The sequence below is a fragment of the Fringilla coelebs genome (genome assembly GCF_963513975.1).
Source record: "Fringilla coelebs genome assembly, chromosome: 6".
Taxonomy (NCBI): Eukaryota; Metazoa; Chordata; class Aves; order Passeriformes; family Fringillidae; genus Fringilla; species Fringilla coelebs.
Window position 1 is genome coordinate 15,634,730 of NC_140034.1, and position 22,471 is coordinate 15,657,200.

Consider the following 22,471-nt stretch of genomic DNA (forward strand, 5'->3'; position numbering starts at 1 on the left):
CATTTCCAAAACTTTAATAAAATGAAAATCAAAGAATCATTTATTATCCAAATGTAGTCTTGATTTCCTCAATGTTGGGAATCTTTTCACACAAGTTGGAAATATTAAACAATAGAGTAATCGAATCTTCCAAAAATCAAATCTGTTACTTGTATGGTCCTCAGTTTTATTAAATAATTGGGATCATCAAGAAGAATTCTCTCCCCTCCCTGGAAGAGATCATGGTATTTGAAGAAATGCAATTTCCTCCACTGTTTCTGTTGCTGTGACCTTTATTAATTCCTGATCTTCTAAAAATATCCCAATAAATTGTGGATTGCTAGGTAGAAACTTGAAATCCAAACCCAGTAAATTTTCTTTCCACGTGTTGAAAGCACTGCTTTAGATATATGGAGTAATAAAAATATCTTTTAAAAATAGCAACAAAAATATTTTCAGTGCAAGCAAAAGTGATGCTGTACATTTACCTGCTTGCTGATGTTTGTCTAGACTCAAATCCAAAATTTAATCTGAGACAGACCATACCAGGCTAAAGAAGGCTTTAAAAAGTCAGTGCTAAAATGTTTTCTAGCATTTTTATGTTTTCTAGCATTTCGCCAGGTTGGACACTCTTCTTGAGTTCATTGACTTGCATCCAGAAATGTCATTAGTAAAACACAGCTTAAGTGGATTCTTTCTAGGCCTGACTGACCACAGAGCCTGAGAGGAGGTTGCCTTTGCTTCCTCTGCTACTGGCTTCAGCTAAAACCCCTCTGATGTCTCTAAAGATATAAGGATAAGATTTGCCTAAAGTCAGACTGGGGAATATCTATTGATTTTAATAAAGTTTAGACAAGTCAACATCAAAGAGAACTTTCTCCTGTGCTCGCTGAACATTTGAATTTATGTTGTAAACTCCATCAATACTGACAAAATAAATAGCCTCTTAAAGGCTATTATGGCTACTTAGAAATATGATAATATTTCTTAGTATTGCTAAGCAGCGTTGCAAGCCTTACTAATGTTTTCAGAGTAGTTGCTGTATTAGAGTGTTAATCACAATGTCTCTAATTATCGGCAATTGTTTAAAAAATAAAAACATGAAGCAAATAAGATAAATAATCTTCCTTGGTAATCAGATCAAAGATGAAAGGGAAAATGAGTAATGGTCATAATTCCGTTGAGTATTAATATTTGACTTAAGTTTTTCAAGAAACTGCTTGAATGATGCTGTTTGTGCAGTCTTTTTCTGAAAACAAAAACAAAAACAAAAAAAAAGAGAAGACCCTTTTAAAATAGTTTAAGTTATTATTTTGAGCTCTAACACTTATAAATCACTTTTCATCTCCAGAGCCCTGAACCAGAGCATGGACCTTTGATGACCACACCAGCAAAGGATCTGCTACTGTTCCATATTTCTGTGATGAGCTAAACAGGACCTTATTATTGTCTTTCCCACCAAACACAGCAAGAATTTCAGGTAGCTGGATCTCATTGTACTGTTTTGACAGGTAAAGAATCTGCTATAGGTAATTTTTAAAATATACCCAGGGTAGCAGAGGGAGTTGGTAGTAGTGGAATTATACCCCAGGAAATCCTGTTTCTGGTTCCAGGATGGCCCTAGCCATAATCCTTCCCCAGACTTCAGTAGTGTGACTGCTGCAGACAAATCATCATGTTCTTCCACATACCAGCCCTGGTGCTACAAGATACTTAATGCATTATTAAACAAAACATATTCCAAGCCTGTCATTGGTTCAGGGCCTACAGTCTTGCAAGAATTATATCATTTATCTTCCTTATAAGTGGAAAAAATTCCTGGACTCTATTTTCTCTCCATAGAAACTACAGAGAAGCTGAAGTAATAATTGAAAAGTACTGGTGGCATGTGGACAAGAACAGGGCACACATTCAGCCCTTTCTTCAGCCTTCAGACTAATGGGAAATATGCTTCTGTGTGGACCATATGACTGGGTCCAGAGGCTGGATTTAATATATTTGCAGCCCAATCATTTTCCCAAGTGAACTGTCAATTAACAGTGTGAGACAGAAAAGATGCTGATTACCTGGGCCAAACTCTGCTCTTGTTTGTGTCAGAACAATATCCCTGATTGCGCTTGCTTCCGTGCGACTGTGGGTTGAGTTTGGCTCTGTCTCCTCAGTTCCCTGGGCTGTCTTTGAACCACAGGAACAGCGCTTTGAGACAGCTACTTGGGCAATCGCTAATGGCAGGAAAATCCACAGCTCTTCAGACATTAAGGCATTGTAAATACTGAAAGAAAATAAATCTGTGTTGTATTTTTTTGGCATAGAATGCCTAAAGCCTTATCTCTCATTCTGTCAGGAACCAAGAACTATGTATACAGATGGTGCAATTTATTATGTTCTGTACTGTGACCAAGTGCTGAAATACCTTCAGGAAATCACCAGAAAGCCTGAAAAGCTCTGCTGTCTCTTGTGACTCCAGCTCACTAAAACTATAATTGAATGAGCACGATATATTAAGGCCTGCGTATTACAGAGTAGGCTTACAGAAAAGGACGCCATCTTTTTCAGCATCATTACAGAAAATATCTTTGCTGTACAATTACTGCCTGCACCCAAGATCATAATGTCTCTGCCTCCCTGAATTCTGCTCTTATAAAACCACAAGACAGGGATTTACAAATAGATGCCTTGGTTCAACGATTCTACCTCAACTCAGGTGTAACACCATTAAATTCCAGTGTGCTGTTCTCATTTGTAAAATGCTGCTGGGCCTGATAGTCCTGACATTTAAAACAGTGCCTGTCGGGGCTGAAATGAATGGATATGAAATGAATGTAACAGTGGTATGAAAAAGAGAATTTTAGCTGTGTATCAGTTCAGAGGTTAATGTATTTCCATTCCTGCTTCTCTGAGCAGATTTTTATGAAACTGATGATTAAACTTGGCTCAGTGAGCGCAAGAAATACAAAGAAAAACTGAAGTCAATATCCTCAAACTCATTCATCTCTCAATATGAAATGTGAACCTTGGAACTAGTATTTTGTTCATACCCACGTGTTTTACCGCATTTGAAACATTGAAAACAAGATCCCTGTGTCATGGACCCAACAACAAATGTTTTATGGTCATCTTGATACCCAAAATGCCCAACTTTCAGCAATAGCCACCATTCACAAAACAGCTGTTTTGCTTTTAGTGCTTCATTGGAAGCAAAACCATCTTCATCCTTGATTTGCTACTGTTTCCTTCCTGTGGGGAAGCCGGACTGTGGTGCCTTGATATCGGAGGGTGGTCTATCCATCCACTTCCCCCCATGCACTGTTACACATTTCCGCGTGTTTTGTTGGAACATGGAACCGCAAATGCCATGAAGCGTCTTCCCTATTACATCCCAGAGACGCCGGGCCGACCCGGCCCCATGTCCCGCCTGTCGCAGGACAAACCCTCGCATCACTCATGAGAGAAGGGGTGAACACCGACAACCACCAACTCCAAAACCTCCAGGCCGCAGTTGGGGATGGGGCTGCTCCAGGACGGGGGTGCCGGTTCATCCCGCGCTTCCCCTCGGGTCGGTGCCGCTCTCGGCTGCGGGGAGGGCGCGGGGGCGGGTGCGGCGCTTCCCGAGCCGCCCGGAGCCGCCCGCCGGGGCTCAGCGGAGGGCAGCTGCCGCCGGGAGGAGCCCGGGCGGGGAGCGAGAGACGAGGGGAGCCGTGCGCGGAAGGGACTGCCTCGATGGGCTTGAAAAATCACTGCAGCAGCGGCGGCGGGCTGGTGGGAGATGCAATGCCCGGGCTGCGCGGCCGCGCCGCTCTCCCCGCCTCTCCCCTCCGGCCCCGGCCCCGGCCCCGGCCCTGCCTCTTTTTTCTCCGCGCCTGGCTCCAAACTTTTCCCGCTCCCCTCCCGTGTGTGCGGGAGCCCCGAGCTCAGCGGTGAGCGCCGGCCGGGAAGCCCCCGGCACGGAGAGGCTGCCGGCGGCGACAGCCGGAGCATCCCAGGGAGGGGAAGCCGGCGGGGCGGGCGGGGAGGGAGGCGGGCAGGGCGGGGGTGGAGGCGCGTCTCCCTGCTGAGGGAGCCGGGACTTGCAGGGCTCTGGGTTTTCCCGACCACTCTTTCCCCTCCCCACCCGCCCATCTCCCTGCCTCCCTCCCCCCCCTTCCCTCCCGCCTTCCCTCCCTCCCCTCCAGAATTAAAGTTGGGACAGTCGCGCTCCGGGGATGGGTGCGAGCCAACGCCTCTGCTGCCGGCTCGCTCTGCTCCCTCCCCAGGTCTCCCGGAGCCCGCGCCCCCGCCCGCCTGCCCAGGAGGGATGCTGCTCCGGCAGCTGCTGGGGCTGCTCCGCTACTGCTGGCCGTCCCTGCTGCTGCACTGTGCCCTCCACCCGCTCTGGGGGTCCCTCCAGGTAGGGCCGCCCGAGCCCGCTCGCAGCTGCGGGGCGCGGGAGGCGGCGGGGCCGGGGCGGGGGCGGGGGAAAAGCGGGGCCGCGGGCAGAGCCCCTCCGGCACCCCCGGCACTGCGGGGAGGAGGCCGTGGCGGGGCGGTGGTCTCGCAGGCGGCCCCAAAGCCGGGAGAGCTGTTGCTGTCCCCGGCGAGGTCCCCCCTTGCTGGGTGCTGCGGGACGGCGGGAGCGCGGGACGGGCGGCGGTGCCAGCCTCGGAGCGCTGAACTCGGTCCGAGAGTGTTCGGTCCCGGCGGGATGGAGTGTACTTTCTTCGGCGCGCCGGCGGTCAGAGGGCTGGGAAGCGCATTTTGCTGTAGGCGGCAAGATGCGCGGAAAGAGGCAGCGGCGGAGCGGAGCCCCGGCGGTCGCGCCTTGCCGTGGGTTTTCGGTATTGATTGCGAATTGAATGGAGGGTTTTCTGGGTAAAGGGCTGAATCAGCTTTTGCCAACTCCGACGCCGTGGTGTTGTGTGACCTTGATTGTAATGTGGGTGGCCAGCAAGAGAGACTGGGAGAAATTGGTACACGGTGAGGGAGAGCGCCCATCCAGTTTGGAGAATCAGAACAGCAGCAAAGCTCATCTCAAATGCGTCACTTCGATATTTTAAAGTTTATTTATAATATAAGTCTTCAGAGAAGTGATTGATGAGCCAGCCAAGTGCCGTTCAAGAACAGACCAATTACAGTTTCTTTCTTGGAAAAACAAAGTGGCGACTCCACATCTTTTACTCCCTGATCTAAACTTAGTGACTCCCAAGAGATTAGAGAGATGTTGTTTGTTTTAGCATCTTGTCTCTTGCCATGAATGACAAAGAGGATTTGTGCTCCTTATGGATTAAAATGAACAGAAATGCAACAAAAACAACCTTTAAAGCAATGTCCTGTCATAAATATTTCTGCCAGCGCTACCTCCCTGCTGTCTTCTTCAAGTATTTAGGTAGCTAATCTTAAGTTAAACTATAACTGAATTTCTCAGGGAAGCACAGTTGGGTGAAAAGAGATGCCTCCTACAATCTCTCCCCTATCAGTCAATTGAGCAGAGGGAAAAAACCTCGGATAAACATCTTTCTGGCAAACTACTCACATGATCTAAACCGATTTTTCTAAAACAATTACATTTATAAAAATTGAAAAAGGCTCTGAGAAACACAAGAACCAAGGAGCTCACCAGCCTTTCCTTGCAATAATTTGGAATTTGGATGAATGACCCATTCATCAACTGTACTTGTGCTACTGCTTGCTGTTCTGTGGAAGAACAAACACTAAGCCTGCTTTTTTCCAGTTTTCCCAAAACTAGGCTCCCATCAGCAGATTCCAATGGGAAGGGCAGGTGTGAAATGCTCACTGGCACGCCGGCCTTCCATCCTTCCTGTGACTGAAATTCCTTCATGGTTGAACCCTTCCCATGATTCCCTTCCCCATGTTGAGTCATAATCCTTGCTCTTATCTTCAGTCTCACAAGCCATTCTCTCCTTGACTACTTCTGTGCTGTTGCATCGTCGCTGCCCTGCCCCTGCTCCATCTCTAGCAGCAGGCATGCTTTCTCACATCCCCCAGCCCCTCTGCACGCATTTGTCCCCACAATGACTTAGTGTGGTGTAGCCTTCCCTCCCACTTCGGCTTTTCCTCCTTAGGTCCTGCCTTGAGACACTTAAAAGAATCAGTCAGATGCTAATCAGAGAAACATTTGTCTTACTAAAAACAAAACAAAAACAAAACCCACAATCTTTTCTTATTGGTAGCCAGTTCTGTGACAAGAGAGAAGGGATGATTCTGTCAGAGGGTTTTGACATAATTTGAAAAAGAGCAGAAAGGGTCATGATAAATAGCAGGGACACATTTTTTCTGGCTTTGTAAACATGGATCTGGATTAACTGATGTGAATTGCACAGAGCTGTCCTGGGATTTATGCAGCAGTGTTGCGATCTCATCTCATCTCTGTAGACTGCTACCAAGAGACAAAGCTCTTGCTACATCAGCAGGCTTTTAGAGGTCTCTGTGCCTTCAGTCAACTGCACTTTTCTGTTAAAGCTTTCCTCCTTTTACCTGATTAAAAAAAGTCACAAGAAGGCTACCCTCCAGGGACTGCATTAATCCTCTTTTCCTATCCCACTCTGTAGAACGTGCTTGTGGACTGCTGCAACCCCATGGGACTCTACTGTAATACTAAACAGTTCTGACCACATACAGATCTATTCTTCCATGGTTTGCAAAACGGGACTAGGATCACTGTTTCTAAAAGAAATCTTGGATTAAAGAGAAATATTCCACAGGCACAAACTTCAGAGATAGAGACTGCAAAAGGAAACCACCAGTTACCACTTTCTGTTTGTTCTTCCCTGGATCAGATTTTCATTTCCATAAGTATTTTAAAACATTTGTCCTTTTTGCAAAACACGTTCACATCAAACGCACAAATCCATAAAGTCAACTCTACATATTTTCAGAGCAGGGAAAAAATGCATCAGCTGGAAGTGCAGGCAGCATGTCTAGACTGGCCAACTGCTCAGTGTGTTAAGAAAGCCTCGTGCCAAACAAGCAACCAAGTTTCAGATAGGCCAAGAAAAGTTGTTCATGGCACCTCTGCACCAGAGGAGTGGAAGAGCTAGAGAGGAAGCCCTGTGGATCCATCTCCAGAAGTGATCCATCGCCAAGGCAACCTCTGTGCCACAAACTGCCTGGCAGCCTGGTGGGCTTCCAGTTACACCTTACCTGCAAAGGTCTTCCAAAGCCATTCTGGGCCCATGGAAGAGTCTGCCAGAGCAAATAAGCCATAAAGTTTGAGGCCAGATTCCTTTAGTTTACCTGGGCATAGAAAGGTGTGGCTCTTTAAAAACACTTTTCTTTTCCTGCCACATGCTGTAAAGGCAGTTTACCTTGAATTGCAGGCAGTAAGAAAGAAACAATGGAGTATTATTTCATCATTTCCTGCCAGAGCAAGATTGTTCCCCAAAGCATATTTTCTAGTGATTTTTTTCTGCTTACCTTTAGAAGACACAAGTAATAGCCTTCATTTCTTTCATAAGAAGACTAATAGACATCAACAGGGGGATTTTTATTTTCCTGGAAAAGGAGTCAAATGCCTTCCTTTTTTGCCTGATTCTATCCTGCTACTGTTATCTGCTGCTTTATATTACTGTTACTATTCTGTCCTCTTGCTGCAGTCCTTGACTATTTCTCTCCTCCCTGAGGCCCTCAACCTCGATTTGGGTCTTTCCTTTTCTTGGCAGATTTCAACCAACTTAAAATATCTTTGTTTTTAAAACAAAGCCTTTAAGACAAATTTGTCAAGGTAATATTTATATTCCTACTTCTATCTTCTAACAACCACACATTTCACCCAGTGACAGGAGAAGGGAAACAAATAGGTGATAAAGCCCATGCTTTTAAATGTCAGTTCTTTCCTGACTATTTAAAAATGATCATGGGAAATTGTTATAGAGGTTTAGGCTAAAGTATTGAGAAATAAAGCAATTTTCCTTTTTTTTCCTTTTCTTGGTTTTTTTTTTTTTCCCTAAAATAATATTTTTAAAGTAGACAGGAGCAAGAGCAGCAAGTGACTGGCCATGACAGTGTTAATCTTGCCTGCAAAGTAATTGAGAAAATTATCCACTATTTTCTGAGGACACTCTATTGCCAGCCTTAGGGAGGAGAGCCTCCAGGGATTTAAAAGTAGTCAATAGTTCTAAAAAAAGACAGAGCAAGCCTTTGCTTCTGGTTGATATTAAGTTAGAGCAATAAGTCAATGTAGCTTTGCAATACCAGCACTGTCTTCAAACTTACATATGCAAAGCTGCTTCTAATCTGCAAAGGGAGCTGGCTCCAAGTCTGCTCGATGTTATTCTTCCCTGTGTCCATCTTCTCCCATCACACTGTCCCCTGCAAGACTGTACTAAGCTCTCAGGATTCAATAACCGAGGGCTGAGGCTGTAGCTAGGAGTTAACAGCTGCTTTCTAATCAGCCGCCAACACCACTGGGGAGGTGTTGCCCCACCTCCTTCTGTCAGCACGGTAAATCTTGTCACACCTATTGAACAGGAGGTACCCCAGGTATGCCCCACACTGCACGGGAAGGACACTTCTCTCACAGGGCTCTTCTTGGGACCATGCCTGGAACCCAGCCCCTCATGTGAGCAGTGCTGGAAGAGCTGAAGCAGCATGGAGGATATTCTGCTGCCTGGGATCACTTACTTTAAAAACAAATAAACCTTCTTAGCTGACAGATTTATTACTAGTCATGAGGGATTACACAGCCAAGTCGCTTTGATTCATTAGAGTGTTCAGAGAGTTTGTGTAAGTTCCTGGAAGCTGTCTGGGATGATCTTTAACCATCCTCTTACTGTTACCTGATGGTGAAGGGGAAAGTTGGAAAGCACTTGTGCTGAATTTGTTTTTCCCTATGTTTGGTAATAGATTTAGACAAGCTGTTTAAAGAACTGAGCCTTCTGCCTTATGCTGTGCTGAGCCGTCCTTCCAACTTAGCTACACGTAGCCTTTTCTATTCTTTCCTCCCTCCCCATAATATTTAATCAACAAAGCCCTACCTCCATTTCCCTGAGGCCAGAGTAATGCGTCTTTCTGCATTTAGAAACCTCCTACGCATGTGAACACGTCCTTTGTGCAGTGAGGTTGTTTAATTAGCCACGTCTCTCTTTTTGGCCAGAAATATATGAAACAACTGTGTACAGATTTCCTGCAGGGCAGTGCAGCCCCCTTGGTGCTCAGCTGTGGGTAGTGGAAGAGGCATGCTGGCCGTGCTGGGGGCCGGGGTTGAAAGCAGAGAGGAGACAGACTGTGTGCCCAGAGCTGGCAGGGGGAGGGAAGCAAAACTTGGGCAGGAGAGAGAAGTGGGGAGAAGGCAACCCTGGGTGACCCTGCCAGAGAGGCAGAAGACACCTGCCTAAAACAGATCAGAGAGCATGGCATGAGACATCTTCTTTGTGATGACCAACATGTTGTGGAAAAAAGCTAATTAAAGAAGGTGATGTTAGGCCAAAACTATTAGGACAATAGCCCGCCTGAGACCAAACTTGACAAGAAAATATGCTAGCATAACTGTCCTTAGCTTCAGCAGGACACAAGTCTGTCCCAGGTGGTCTCCTAATACTTACATTCAAAGTGCTTGTTAGATAACACACTTATTAATCTTTTAGGCTCTGCTTTGTCTCTTCAAAATTGTATCCTGTATAAGTCATTCAAAAAGAGCTGGATTAGAGACCTCTGAAATTAACACCTCAGAAGCTTCTGTGATGCTCAGCAAATTTCCTTTTCACTGAGGACTGACTCCATTTTGTAGCATTATATTTTACCGAATTTTACTGACTATTCCTTGAATCCCTACTTATGGAAATACTTCTATGATAAGAAAAATATGCTGTTAATAAATAGTCCTTGTCGTGAGTAGATCAAGCTACTGAATATATTGTATACCAATACTGGCTAAATCATTGCTCATGGGCAAGTGATGCTTATGCTTGGGTTCTGCAATGTCTCATCTTCACTTTTGTTATTAGCCAACACTGCATCTCACAGGAGGCTACAATGTGGCATTTCCATTTAAACCATGTTTTTGCTGTGGTCCACAGATGATTAAAATGCAGGTAGCCTCCCCTCTTGGCGGAAGTGAAACACCTTGTGAAATACTCTCTGAAATTCCAAGTGAAGCTGGCAAAGCAGAGGAGGGATGTCCTCTGGCTCTCAGTTCTGCCTTAAGGAAAATGAACATAATCCTGACCCTAACTGTCTTGTAATTTTTATTAGCTCTCTTTGGCTTGCAGCAATGACCCTGTGAATAATGCATGCTGCTAGATGGCTTTCCTAAGGAAAGAAGGCTTATGCAATCGTATTGTCTGCCACTGCCTGCCTTCTCCTTACCCCATAATAACTCAGAAACCAGCTGGCCAATCTCAACCAAATTTGACAGAGGGAAAGAGTTCTTGAAGATATTGTGTTAAATAAAAGAAATATTAAAAATGGGGACCATGTAGGGAAGGGACATCTTAGGAACTTCATCTCAGTTCTCACTAGAGGTCTGAGGTGTCACTCAGGTACTCGAGTCTAAAAAACACATTCATCAATTTTCACTGTTCTGATGCTCATGCAATGACTTGTTTCTTCACAGATCACTCAGGGTGAGCCCCAGAAGTCATGCTCCAAGCCCGTAGCAGAGAAATTTACAGAGAGCTGCCAGGAAATTTGCCAGTGCAGGCCACCTCCACTGTTACCACCGCCTCCTCCACCTCCGCCGCCCCCGAGGTTGCTGGCGGTGCCAAGTAAGTAGCTGCTGATACTGCTGTGGTGTGCTGAAGGAGGGCAAAGCAATGGCAACACCTGTACAGACAGCAGAAAGGATGTGGGAAAGGGCACAGCCAGCTCATCTGTCATTTTCCACTTAGCAAATGGAAGAAGAAATGTTCTCAGTAGAGATGGAGATCTGTTTTCTGATCAATGAATAATGCTTGGCTTTTGGAGGAAAGCCAGAGAAATTCCCCCTTTTCATTGCGTTATATATGATTCCCTGGTTTTAAATGGTTCCCTAATCCCCTTTCCCAGGGCATTCCCTAAGCCCTGGGAAATGCTTTCCTACAGAGACAAAGTGCTGTGCTGCCCCTTGAGTGTCATGACCCCCTTTTTTGCCAGGTGTGCAGCTTGAAGGTCTGGGTGCTCCAAGGCAAATTAATTTATAAGCAGACAAAAATCCAAACACTCTGTCTAGACCGTTCAGTACGTTTGACTGTTGTCAAGACACTGGAGCACTACAGTTTACCATAGCAGTGACTCAGGCTCACTGGTTTAAAGTGCTTACAACTGTTACAAAAATAGGAGGCATGTCAGGAGTCAATGGCAAGTGAGCAGTTTTCCCACTTATGCACATGCAGGCTAAAACTCATCTCATCTCTTTCTCTTCGTACAAATCAGTGCTCCCAGGCCTTACCCAGTGCATCCAAGCTCCTCCATATTTCCAGCCATACATCCCCATGCTCAGCACACCTGGTGCCTTCAGTTCCTGCTGGCTAGCTCTGCAGCTGCTTTCCATGTCAGTATTCCTGTGATCCCTGACATACAGATAATTCCTGGAGAGTGATATCTGTCCCCATGGTCGCTGCACTGTGAGAGAGACCTTCCTGGTTCTACTGCACCCACTGGGTTCAGGGACACAGACTGGGTCCCGGGAGTTTGGTGTTCCAGTAAATCTCCTTAATGCTTATGCATTTTCATAAATTCAGCTCTCCCTATAAGGCTGCCTATTAATTCTTCTCCCTGCTTATATAAACTCTCCTGGGAGCAGTGTTGCAAAGTGTATCCAGTATCCTCAGCATTTCCCCCAAGGAAAAATAAATCATTAGGTATCATCATCTGGCTGTTTGTCTTTATCAGAGGCATCTCCAGATGTGCAGAAGATATGAAGAAGGCTGCTGCACAGCTTGTAGTCAGGCAGAGGACAGGCAGAATTTTTCAGTGTCTTTTCTGCCAGGAGCATGCTTTGTACTTGTGCTACACTGCAGAAAATTAAGGCAAAGGCAGAGAAAAACCAACAGTGAAACACTTGGGAAAGGAAGTACAAAGACAGCTGGGAAAGCAGAGAGGGACAGTTTTTATACCAGGAAAAATCTCTTTCAATGTTCAGGAAAATGTCATGGGCAGTAATATGGAAAATTACTTAGATCTTTGTATCACAGCCAAAAAATAAAGTACTTTGTCACTCCCTTTCCTTGTGTCTGGGGTACCCTGTTACCCTGAGGGGGATGAGATGTGGCAGTGTTGGCACAGGGACCAGCCCTGCTGACCAGCTGTACTGGGAAGGGAGCACCACTGCCAGGCTGTTTCCCCTCCATCAGGCAGCTGCTCTGAGTGCATGGATTTGTCCCCTGTCAAGTGGGAAGTAAATCATGTCAGAAAAAAAAGAAGTCTGTCACACATTGCAGAAAGAAGAAGAAATCTAATGGGCCTGTGACTGGGATAGCCTGATGCTTTCTCAGGCTGGATTGCCAGGTGCTAACACAGTTCTAAAAATGAGCTATATAAATCCAGATGACTAATACTTAAGCAAGTGGCTTCATTTCAAATACAATGAAAAAAGAGATTACACATTTCTTTCACTGGTAAGCTTTAGAGTAGCAATCAAGTGTCTCATCTTGAATGATGCTTTCATTATCATCAGCTGTCTAGGCACTGTGATTTAGTCCATGTGTGCAGCAATCCACTTCCTTGGGGGAACAACAAGCCTTGTGGTTAAATATTGATGTTATAGACTCTGCTTTTAAATGGTATTCAGAGGAGAGGAAAGTAAAGGGCCAAAAGCTATTGTGAAGTGGTTGATGCTAGACTTGCACTTTGAACTTGCTAAGTGAATGAAGTTTAGTACTGGAAAGACATCTGCAAAAAAAAACCAGCAGTCCAGGAGCTGTAGGATTTTTACCTTTACGAGGTACAGTGTCTGTGTCATGAGGTACTACATAAAAATGCTGGAATTGCTTTCAGGGCTTTGTGAGCTACAAAAGGCTGCAGTCTGCTAGGTACTGTCCTTAAAAGCTCTCCCTGCAATCAAACTGAATGTTGCTGGAGATTTAGATCAACTCTAAAGCAGCTACTATGGTTTGGGCTGGGTGGCTAAAGCCAATAGATGCAAAAATCCTGCCTCTCCAGTCACTACAAACACTGACAGTTCAGTTGTCTGCTATATAAAGCATCTAGTGCTCTTTGACATGGCCTTAAGTTGCTGTTGTGGAAAAGCAGAGAACCCTCTGATGTGTCCTCTCTATTAGTCCCCCCTAATGGTTTTACAAACCCTACTTGGTTGTATGGGATGGCACTGCATAACTGTTTGTGAGCAGCTGAATCACTCCCTGAAAGGCTTTTATTGTGCTTTGAGGACTTTTAGGAACAATTACAGTACATTTAGTGTCTCTTTAGATGCTTCAGTATTGACAGGTTGATCCAGCAACAAATATTTAGCTCTGCTTCCTGCAGATAGATTTATACAAAATCTATTAAATGCAGAGAATCCTAGAATTCACATATAATAGCTGGAAAATGCTGTGTTTACTCTGAGGGGAAATAACCTAATTCCCTCTGGAGAAAATGAGTAGAATCACACAGCTTAGCAGGCAGCCTAAAACCACAAGCAGCGTTAGGAGCACCAGCTTTCCCTGGTTTAGGAGACACCTCCCTGTTAGAGTTGGGTACTTACATTAAGAATGTGTGGGGAGTGCCATCCTGAGGAGGCACTGAATAAATGAATGAAACTATATGAATACAGGAAATTAAATAGAGCGCTTTTGTCCTCCTTCAGGGATGACTGCAGGTCTCCTTTCCCCACATTCCTAACTCCTTCACATGGACCACTTGCGTTTATGGTGCCCCATCCAACCCCTCATCTTGCCTTTGCTGCCTCTGCTCTGCAGCCAATTCCATCATGGCAGCATAAATAACCCTGTGCCTCCTCCTGGGTATCCTAATCATTCCAGTACCTAATGATCTGCCATCAGCCATGCTGCTCCCTGTGCATGCTGGGTCTCTCAGGATTGCTGGTTCACCTGCACCTTTCTGCAAAGTGGGACACATGGGCTGTTTGAGTTTGGACTTTCCTGAGCTTCATTCCAGATGCAGTTGTCATCCCATTGAGATACTGTTGTCTGATTTGATACAGATGTGTACCTTACCGAGGGGCTGAGGGGAGGGACTCCAGCCCAGGTTAGAAGTTACTGGGATGGTGGGGACTGTGTGATGGGGGGGACTGTCAGGAGACACGGTCCCTGAGCCCGGGGCAGCTCCTGCAGACAGTTTGGCACATCGATGTTTCCGGAGTAACTCCCCTTATGCAAGCAGCAGCCTGCTCTTTAACCCATGCCTAGAAAACTGCTCATTGATGAAGTGAAGGCAAAGCTCATGAGGCTCTAAGGGGCCTAAGGCCAACTAAACTTAGATGCTGACAGCAAAGGAAGAAGGAACTTTCAATGAAATTGAGTGTGTTCCCTAGATATGTCTGTAATGACCTGAAGGCAATAGAGATGCTCAGAACCTGGCCTTTAATTAACTGTGTCTTTTTCTCTCCATCTGCTTTTCTCCTTGTCTCTGGATTTCAGCCAAGACTAAGACAAGGTGGATGGAATACTTGTTTAGGCAGCATTTCTAACCCAGCTTCATGGGCCCATGAGATTAAGCTAGTTCAAATGATGTTGACCCTTAAAAATCTGAAAAACTGCTGTTGTCAACCCCTAAATACTCTGTGAGCATGCAGGTTTCTCCAGGGGCATTGCAAAGAAGAAAGGACTTTGTCTGGAAGTAAAAGCCAGGCTTTCAAAATAGGAAAGGGGGAAGGGGTTAGAGCTAGATATACACAGTAGTCAGTATCAGTTTTAACCTGTGTTAGGTCTTATGAAAAAAAATATCAGAAGTGACTTCTTTAAAATCGTACAAGGAAGAGAAAGGATGTTCTTGCCTGTACTCCTCACTTGTTGGTGAGCAGCATTTGCTGTCTCTGCTTTACCTTTCTCCCAGATTGGATAAGTAGTCCATGGTATTGCCATCTGCTCTCTGGATGGAGGAAGTGTTCATTTAAACATTACTTCAGTCAAAATTTAGAGGAGAAAACTTTAGATGGGTCTGGATACATGAACCAGTCTCTGCCGGTTGGATGCTGGCACGTAGGTGCACAGTGAAGCCTTTACAGCTCCTGACCTTAGTGGAAGTTTGCCCTGAGCTGTCAGCTGAGATCAAGCACAATCATGTCAGTGCAAAGCCAAAGTGAATGACATCACTGCAGAGGACTCTAATCTCCATGCAGTAATTGTATCATTTTGTTTTTCAGAGTGAAATCTTTATCTCTGGAGACAGAGCATCTAATTAAGTAATTATTTGGACTGGTGAAAATGCCAAAATAAAAATGACCAACCACAAGAAGGGTGAAACTTTTTGGCAGCTGTATAAGCTCAGATGTACAGCTTAATTTCATAAAGCATGTAGGGTCCCTTTAGTGCAAGTAGGAAAGCTGAGGGCATTCAGATCTTTGGGGACAGATCGTAGATACATGAAATGGTTCAGGATAAAAGGGACTATAAAGATCATCTAGTTTCCCCCACCTGCCATGGGCAGTGATACCTTCCCCTAGACCTAGTTCCTCAAAGCCCTATCCAAACAGGCATTGAACACTTCCAGGGATGGGGAAGTGTTCCTTGAACACTTCTGGACAACCCGTTCCAGTGCATCACCACCCACACAGTAAAGAATTTCTTCCTAACATTAATCTAAATTTATGTTCTTTCAAGGGGTAAATTCATTGCCCCTTGTCTTTTGCCATACATGCCCTTGTGAAATGTCCCTCTCCAGCTTTTTTTTAGGCTCTCTTCAGGTACTGAATGCTGCTATAAGGTCTCCCTGGAGTTTTCTCTAACTCTCTCAGCCTGTCTCATAGAAAAGGTGCTCCAGCCCTCTCATGGTGTTCATGCCCCCTCTTGGAGTGAGTCCACATCCTCCTTATACTGGGCCCAGAGCTGATCATGGTGCTGCAGATGGGGTCTCACCAGAGTGGAGTAGAGGGGAGAATCCCCTCCTTTGACCTGTTGGCCACGCTTGTGTTGATGCAGCCAGGACACACTTGGCTTTCTGGGCTGTGAGCGCATGCTGCCAGGTCATGTCAAACTTCTCGTCCACCAGCACCCCTAAGTCTTTCACCTCAGGGCTGCTCTTAATCTATTCTCTTCACAGATCTGTTTGTACTTAAGATGGTGCAGGACCTTGTTGAACTTTATGAGGTCTGCACAGGCCCACTGCTCAAGCCTGTCAAGGTCCCTCTGGATGTCATCCCTTCCCTCTGGATGGCGTCTGCTCCCTCTGGGTGGCATCCATTCCCTCCAACGTGTTGAGTGGAGGACACATCTTGGTGTCATCAGCAAACTTGCTGAGGATGGGCTCAATCCCACTGTCTGTGTTGCTGACACAGATGCTAAACAGCACCAGTCCCTGAGGAAAGCCACTCAACTGTGGACTGTCACAATGTGTGTATATTAAGCAGGAATCTGAAGAACAGGAATAGTCTGGAGCTTCTTAAATTTTGTGTAGGTTTTCAAGTAACTGAAGTTTTCAGATGTCTTGCTAATTGTTAAAATAGCCTTTCAGAGCAAGAAGTTGTTATAGAAATAAACATTGTATGGCTCTAGGACGTAAGGGGTTTTCCTTGGGATTTTCTTGGTCCCAAATCCTGATGGTAGAATGCACAGGTGATCCAGTGTGGATTCAAAGAATGAATTTGAACCTTATGCAGAATACTGTCTCCATGTTGCTATTCCAGCAGGAAAACTGAGCAGGGTCCTGATGCTCACCAGTACATTTCGTGTACTTGGATGCTGATGTGTTTGCCTACTCAATGCCTAAAGAACTTTTGTCTTTGGCAGAGGTCTGATTATCCCCCAGGAGTGGAGGGGAAGCTGTGATTACAAAATGAATTGAAGCCTTCCTGGAGGCCACGATGTGTCTTCAAATGTGAGATGCCCGATAGTCAGCCCGGCTCAGTCTGATGGAGGCTGCTGCAACAGGAGTTGAGCACCTCAGAGAGCTCTGAGTTCAAGTTTCCCTTTGGTTAAGCATTTCATCTTGTGAGGGCTCTTTATCTTTACAAGCACCCACTGCAAAGCTGCTGGCCCTAAGTGCTCAGCTGGCAGGACCACCCTTCATCTCCTGCCCTTCTGCCTGAAAGACTTGTTCAGAGCAGCTTTGAGATATTTGGACATACTAGAGGAATCTTGGGTGGATTTCTCCCAAGTGATGCCCAAAGGAATTGTTAGCAAACAGGCAGGGCTGGGTTTGTTTTATAATATGGGGAAGACATTTCCCTCCATCCTGCATACCACATAGTGATTACCAAACCTGAACAGCAGAGAACTACAGTGGCCCCAAAATGGCAGGGGACACATTGGCTCCTGCATGAAGACATTTACAGTAGTGACTGCTACTGTGAGATTAAGTCTGGTCTAGACAGTGACTTTTTTTAAATGCAAACAGAATGCTGAAACAGGGAAGCCCTTCCAGTTTTGGTAACACAGCTGTCATACTGTGAATTGCAGTCTTGTGTGAGAGCATTGTTCATAATTTACAAAGCAAAACCAAAATTCAATTCTTGTCATCTCCCACATACACTTTTGTGGTACTGGAGGAATGTGACTCTCAGAACTGGCTGTAGGATTTGGAGACTTTCAAATCTAAATTGAGCTCCAACCCCACAGCCTGGAGCCATGGAGGATGGCAGTAGAGTCTAGTCCAGGTCCCCATCATGTTGCTTTCACATCACAGACACTACCTTCACTCTAAGCACAGTAAACCAAATCATTAAGCATCCAAGCCTGGATTAAGCAGAATTCACCCATCTAAATCAGAAATGCTGTGATTGGATTTTTTTCTGCCTCAAATTGCAGGCACTTGATTTTGTCACCAAAGACATAGAATTCAAGATCCTGCCTTTTTTTTCCATTAAGCAGAGTTATTTCTGGTGTAGGAATAAAAGTTACAAGTCCTCACCTCTGAGTCAAAATGAGAAAATTATTTATGGTGAGGAGATTTCTTAAACAGCAAATACAAAATTTGAAATAGTTTGAGCATCTAAGATGTTATATTAAGTCTGAAGAGCAGGATTAATTATTAGAAAGCAGGTAAGACTGGAAAGGTTCATACTAATACTTTCATTATAGGATTCTGTTATCACTCTTTCACCTAACATCTCCTCATACTGAGTTGTAAAATCTCTTTCTGTTTGAGGCACTGGTAAGACCAGATGGTCAGTCACAGCTTCCAGTGCTTTCCCATTTCAGAGTTTTTCATCACAATAAATTCTGAAATGTTTTGCCAAGTCTAATTGCTATTTAGGTAAGTGATGACTGTCTCCCCTGCTCTGGGACCTTGCACATTTGTTTTGAATTTTTCATACAGTAATAAATTGATATAATGGAAAAATCCTCTCTCTTGAAAATGCATTTTGAAGTATTTAAAAGTAAGAGCCTCAGGCCAGATTTTGCAGTGCACGAATAAGTGGGAGTTCTGTTGTCTATAGATTAAAAGCATTGTCTAATTTTTAAAAAGAACCATCACATATTAAACTGGTTCTGCAATAGAACAGTCCTTTTTGCTCTGAGATGCATACTCCAACATCTTGATTTTTTTTATAAGCAGGAGTTGGCTAAGCTGAAGACATTAATTCCTTCTGTGGATGGCAGTCCATTTGTACATGCCTACCATTTCACTGATTAAGAAGATAACAAATCTTCAGTGAAGTTACTGATGAGTCAGAGGCTGCTGATTTACAAGTAATTGCAGGTTCACCTGCTCCTGGCAGAAGGAGTTGTGCCTCATCTTGACAAGTCAGAAGTAAATCCTTAATTGGCACGAGCTGTTCCAGCAGGAAGGGCTAAGCAGCTGACCCTGGTAAAGCAGACCTGAAGAAATATGTTCTTGTAAGGGTTTTGTGCATTGTATTGTTATGAACAGGATATAAAGGTGTTGCCCTGCTTGTGTAATTGCAGCTTAAGGGTAATATTTAAGTCAGTGTAGCAGGTCAAGGAAGCAGTAGTCTGGAAGTTTGGGATGTTATCCCAAAGTGAGGACACAGTGTCCATTAATATAGTATGAATATCAGCTAATAACTGAGGCTGCTGCCAAAATCTGTTATTAATAATTATGCAAGTTAATTTAACCCTTCCACTAGTAAATCATATTGCATTATAATTAGATAAATATAGCAGCAAATTGTGGATCCCTAATGGCTGTTTAAATGAATTATTTTATTATTTTGAAGTGTCTTTTAAATGGAGCTGGTATTTCATCAGTTCATTGGTTAGAAATAATTTTAGACAAAGATCTGTTCCTTGACAAACACTGCTATTAAACTGGACTTTTACCAACAGAGCAGATTCTCTTGAATCATCCCTGGACATTTTCCTTTCCTTGTGAAAGTGATGCATATTTTTATTTCATAGCCATTATCAAAGGAAATGACTATCAGTGGAGCACAGGGAGGGTTGGGTTTAACTCTTGTTTCAATTTGGCAAGGTGCAGGTGCTCTGCCTCAGCTTTTCAGGGCATCACTGTACACGGGGGCTGCCCACTGCTGTGGGTTCAGTAGGGACTGTGCAAAGCCTGGGGGCAGTGCAGTAGCAGCCTGTAACCAATTTGCTCACCTTTGTGACTGTAAAGAAACTTGTGCCTTGTGTTTTAGCTTTCCAGGAGTTCCAAATATACTGAGTGGTGATTGAGGACTTCATATGAGGGCATTTGGCACAGTGACATGCCTCGATCTGTTAATGTCATGTAATTGCCTTTTTAAATGTTCTGTATTTTATGGAAACTGCATGAAAATTATTAGTTGATTAATGTAATTTTACTTATATTAGAATTAAATTTAAACCCGGTTTGGAAGGCCTTTTGCATTTCAGTTCCATTTTACTTTGGGTGGGTCATCAATTTAATTTCCCTTAAGTTGAATCTGAATACAATTTGGAAAAGGAACTTAAGAGCAGTAGGTGTGGGAATTATTCATTGATCTCTTAAGGGACATTTTAAAGTGATCACTGTAGCCTTTAATTCCAGCAATAATTGAGTTATTGAAGTGATACAAGGAATAAACCACATAATAGCAAATAGGAAAATTATGTTTATATAGATGCCATACCTCAACAGAAGTATCAGCTACACAGACAGCTGGCTGTTCCCTGAAACTTAGACATATGCCTTACAAAATGGCTTTCTTTGTAAAGTGAACTCTTTAGAGCCATCTACACTTACCAATCTTAAGTATGTGTCTGTTATAGTCACTCTCTTTGTGACTATATGGGTGCCCAACAGGCAAACCATTTATTTTCCAGAGATGGACACAAACCAGTACCTTAGAAACTGTCCTATTAACACATTAGGAAAATATGCAGCATATTTCCAAGTCTTCCACAATCTGTTTTATGAAATTCAGTCTGCAGTTGGTTTTGTCTCAGATTTCCCTGAAGGTGCTAATTTTGAGAAAGTGTCAGCACTAAGACGTGAGGTTTGTCTAATCTTTGCTATTACCTAGAGGTTCTCAAGCTCTTGAAAAAGCTGTTAAGGATCTACAAGTTAATGACTTAATACTGGGAGCACTGAATTTTATTCACTATGCATAGGTTGTGACTGATGGCACCACTCATGGGAATACTGTTGAACTCTAAGTTGTACAAATCTGGACTTTGATTCAATCTGTATATAAAACATTATACCAAGAAAATCTGTCATCTTTCTGTGAGATTGAATCTGCCAGCCCTGAGGTATCTCGTTAATCATTTGCTGGTGAAAGACTGGTCATCACTGTAAGAGTGTACACTCCTGAAATCACGTCTCAGCTGTTTGAATTTCAGCCTCTATCATCCCTCCTTGGAAGGTCTGCTCAGTGTAAGGGCTGAAAGACTGAAAAGCCTTCAGAAGGGCTGAGGGTGACATACTGTGACTCCTCCAAAGGAGACATCCTGCCCACCCTCCAGGGAATGGTGGAAAGAGCATCCAGGGCACTGCTTCTCCCTCTGCTACCAGCCTGCTGGGAGATCACAACAGAGTCAACTACAATATCAGACGCCCAGAGTTACCACATCTGAAACAGAGATAATGTCTTCATCCTTGTAAACTTTGTATTTAAGATTTATTAGATTATTAGATTATTAGACTGTTAGTAGGTGTCAAGCACTGAAGATGATGATGATGATTATTATTATTTTTTTTAGGCTCAAAAGTAGTGGTAATTGTTATAGAATGGATCAGCTGTGTCCTGTCCCAAGGAATAGGAGGCTGTACCATCACACAGTGAGGGCCGTGCCAGGGCTGAGATGCAGCATCTGCAGCCACACCATCACCATGCAGGAATGAATGAAAGGAGGCAGCCTGAGGGGCTGGACATGAATCCACACTAAAAACCAGCACTATGGCTTGTCTTATTACTCCTCTGCCAATGATGATACAGCTCCAGCAAAACCCTGAAAAGGAGAGTATATCAGCAGATAAGGGAATTAACAACCCGGGAAGGTTCACTATATGAGCTTACAGCATCCATAATCTGCCACTACCACAGAACCTTGACAGGCTCACCAGAATCTGCCTTCATGGCACCTGTTGGGGCATGGATTTCATCCAAGGGTACCTGAGGCACAGTGGAAGCCTCAGGTAAAGTCTGTGTAAAGCCTGGGGGCAGTGCAGTAGCAACTACTTGCAACAAGGGCTAGTTTTTTAAGGGCTTTTATCACCTAAAAATTCAGATAGAAGCTGAAGAAGCTCTCCAAGCCACTAAGCTCTCAGCAAGTGTCCCAAGCCATGGTCCAATCCACCTTATTTTGGACTGGACAGCTCTTTACTGATGTTTACTGTTTACTAATCTGTTAACTGTTTGCTAATCACTTCCTCACTGTGGATCTGAGGTGAGTGGTGGCCATCAGGTCATAAGGGAGGATGAGGCAAGTTTTCTATTTTGTGTCTTTGCTCTCTGGCAGTTGCTTCCCCATGAGCTGCCCTCTGCAGTTGCACTGCACCACAAAGGAGACTGTTTCTCCCAGAAATTCCTGGTACTGATGATGAGCCCATCTTCTGCCCTAAAACAGCCTGAAAGCAAGACAGGTTGATTGGGGGAGAAACTGTCTGGAAGACTAATTTCTTTTTATACCTATTTTACTGCAGTGGACCTGGGAGGTGATATTGGCTATGGGATTGAGGTGGGAAAATGCATGTCCTGTACCTAGTGAGTTCCAGTTTGGAAGCAACCCTTTATTGCTTTCACTGGTTCCTACTTTTGTTTGATGTTAAATGGCTCAGTGCCACAAGCCTGCAAGCAAAGATAGTCCTTTTCCCTGGCAGCTTGAAGAAGTCTCCACATATCTGCTTCCCAGAAGCAAACTTCTTCCTACCCATGCTGAAGTTATTCACAGAGTCACAGAATCATTTAGATTGGAAACGAGCTCTGAGATCATCAAGTCCAGCCTACAACCAAACACCACCTTGTCAACCATACCATGGCACTAAGAGCCACATCCAGTCTTTTCCTTAAACTCCTCCAGGGATGGTGACTCCACCACCT

General features: G+C 44.3%; 1 protein-coding gene across 1 annotated transcript in view; it reads left to right on the plus strand.

The window, feature by feature from the left end:
* The first annotated feature begins 4,258 nt into the window (after positions 1-4,258).
* Positions 4,259-22,471, plus strand: part of PRIMA1 (proline rich membrane anchor 1) — a 49,921-nt gene continuing 31,708 nt past the window's right edge. The window contains exons 1-2 of the mRNA XM_084207293.1: positions 4,259-4,366; positions 10,526-10,676. Coding sequence (XP_084063419.1) covers positions 4,274-4,366; positions 10,526-10,676 — 244 coding nt within the window. The 5' untranslated portion in view covers positions 4,259-4,273. The remainder of the gene's footprint in view (positions 4,367-10,525; positions 10,677-22,471) is intronic.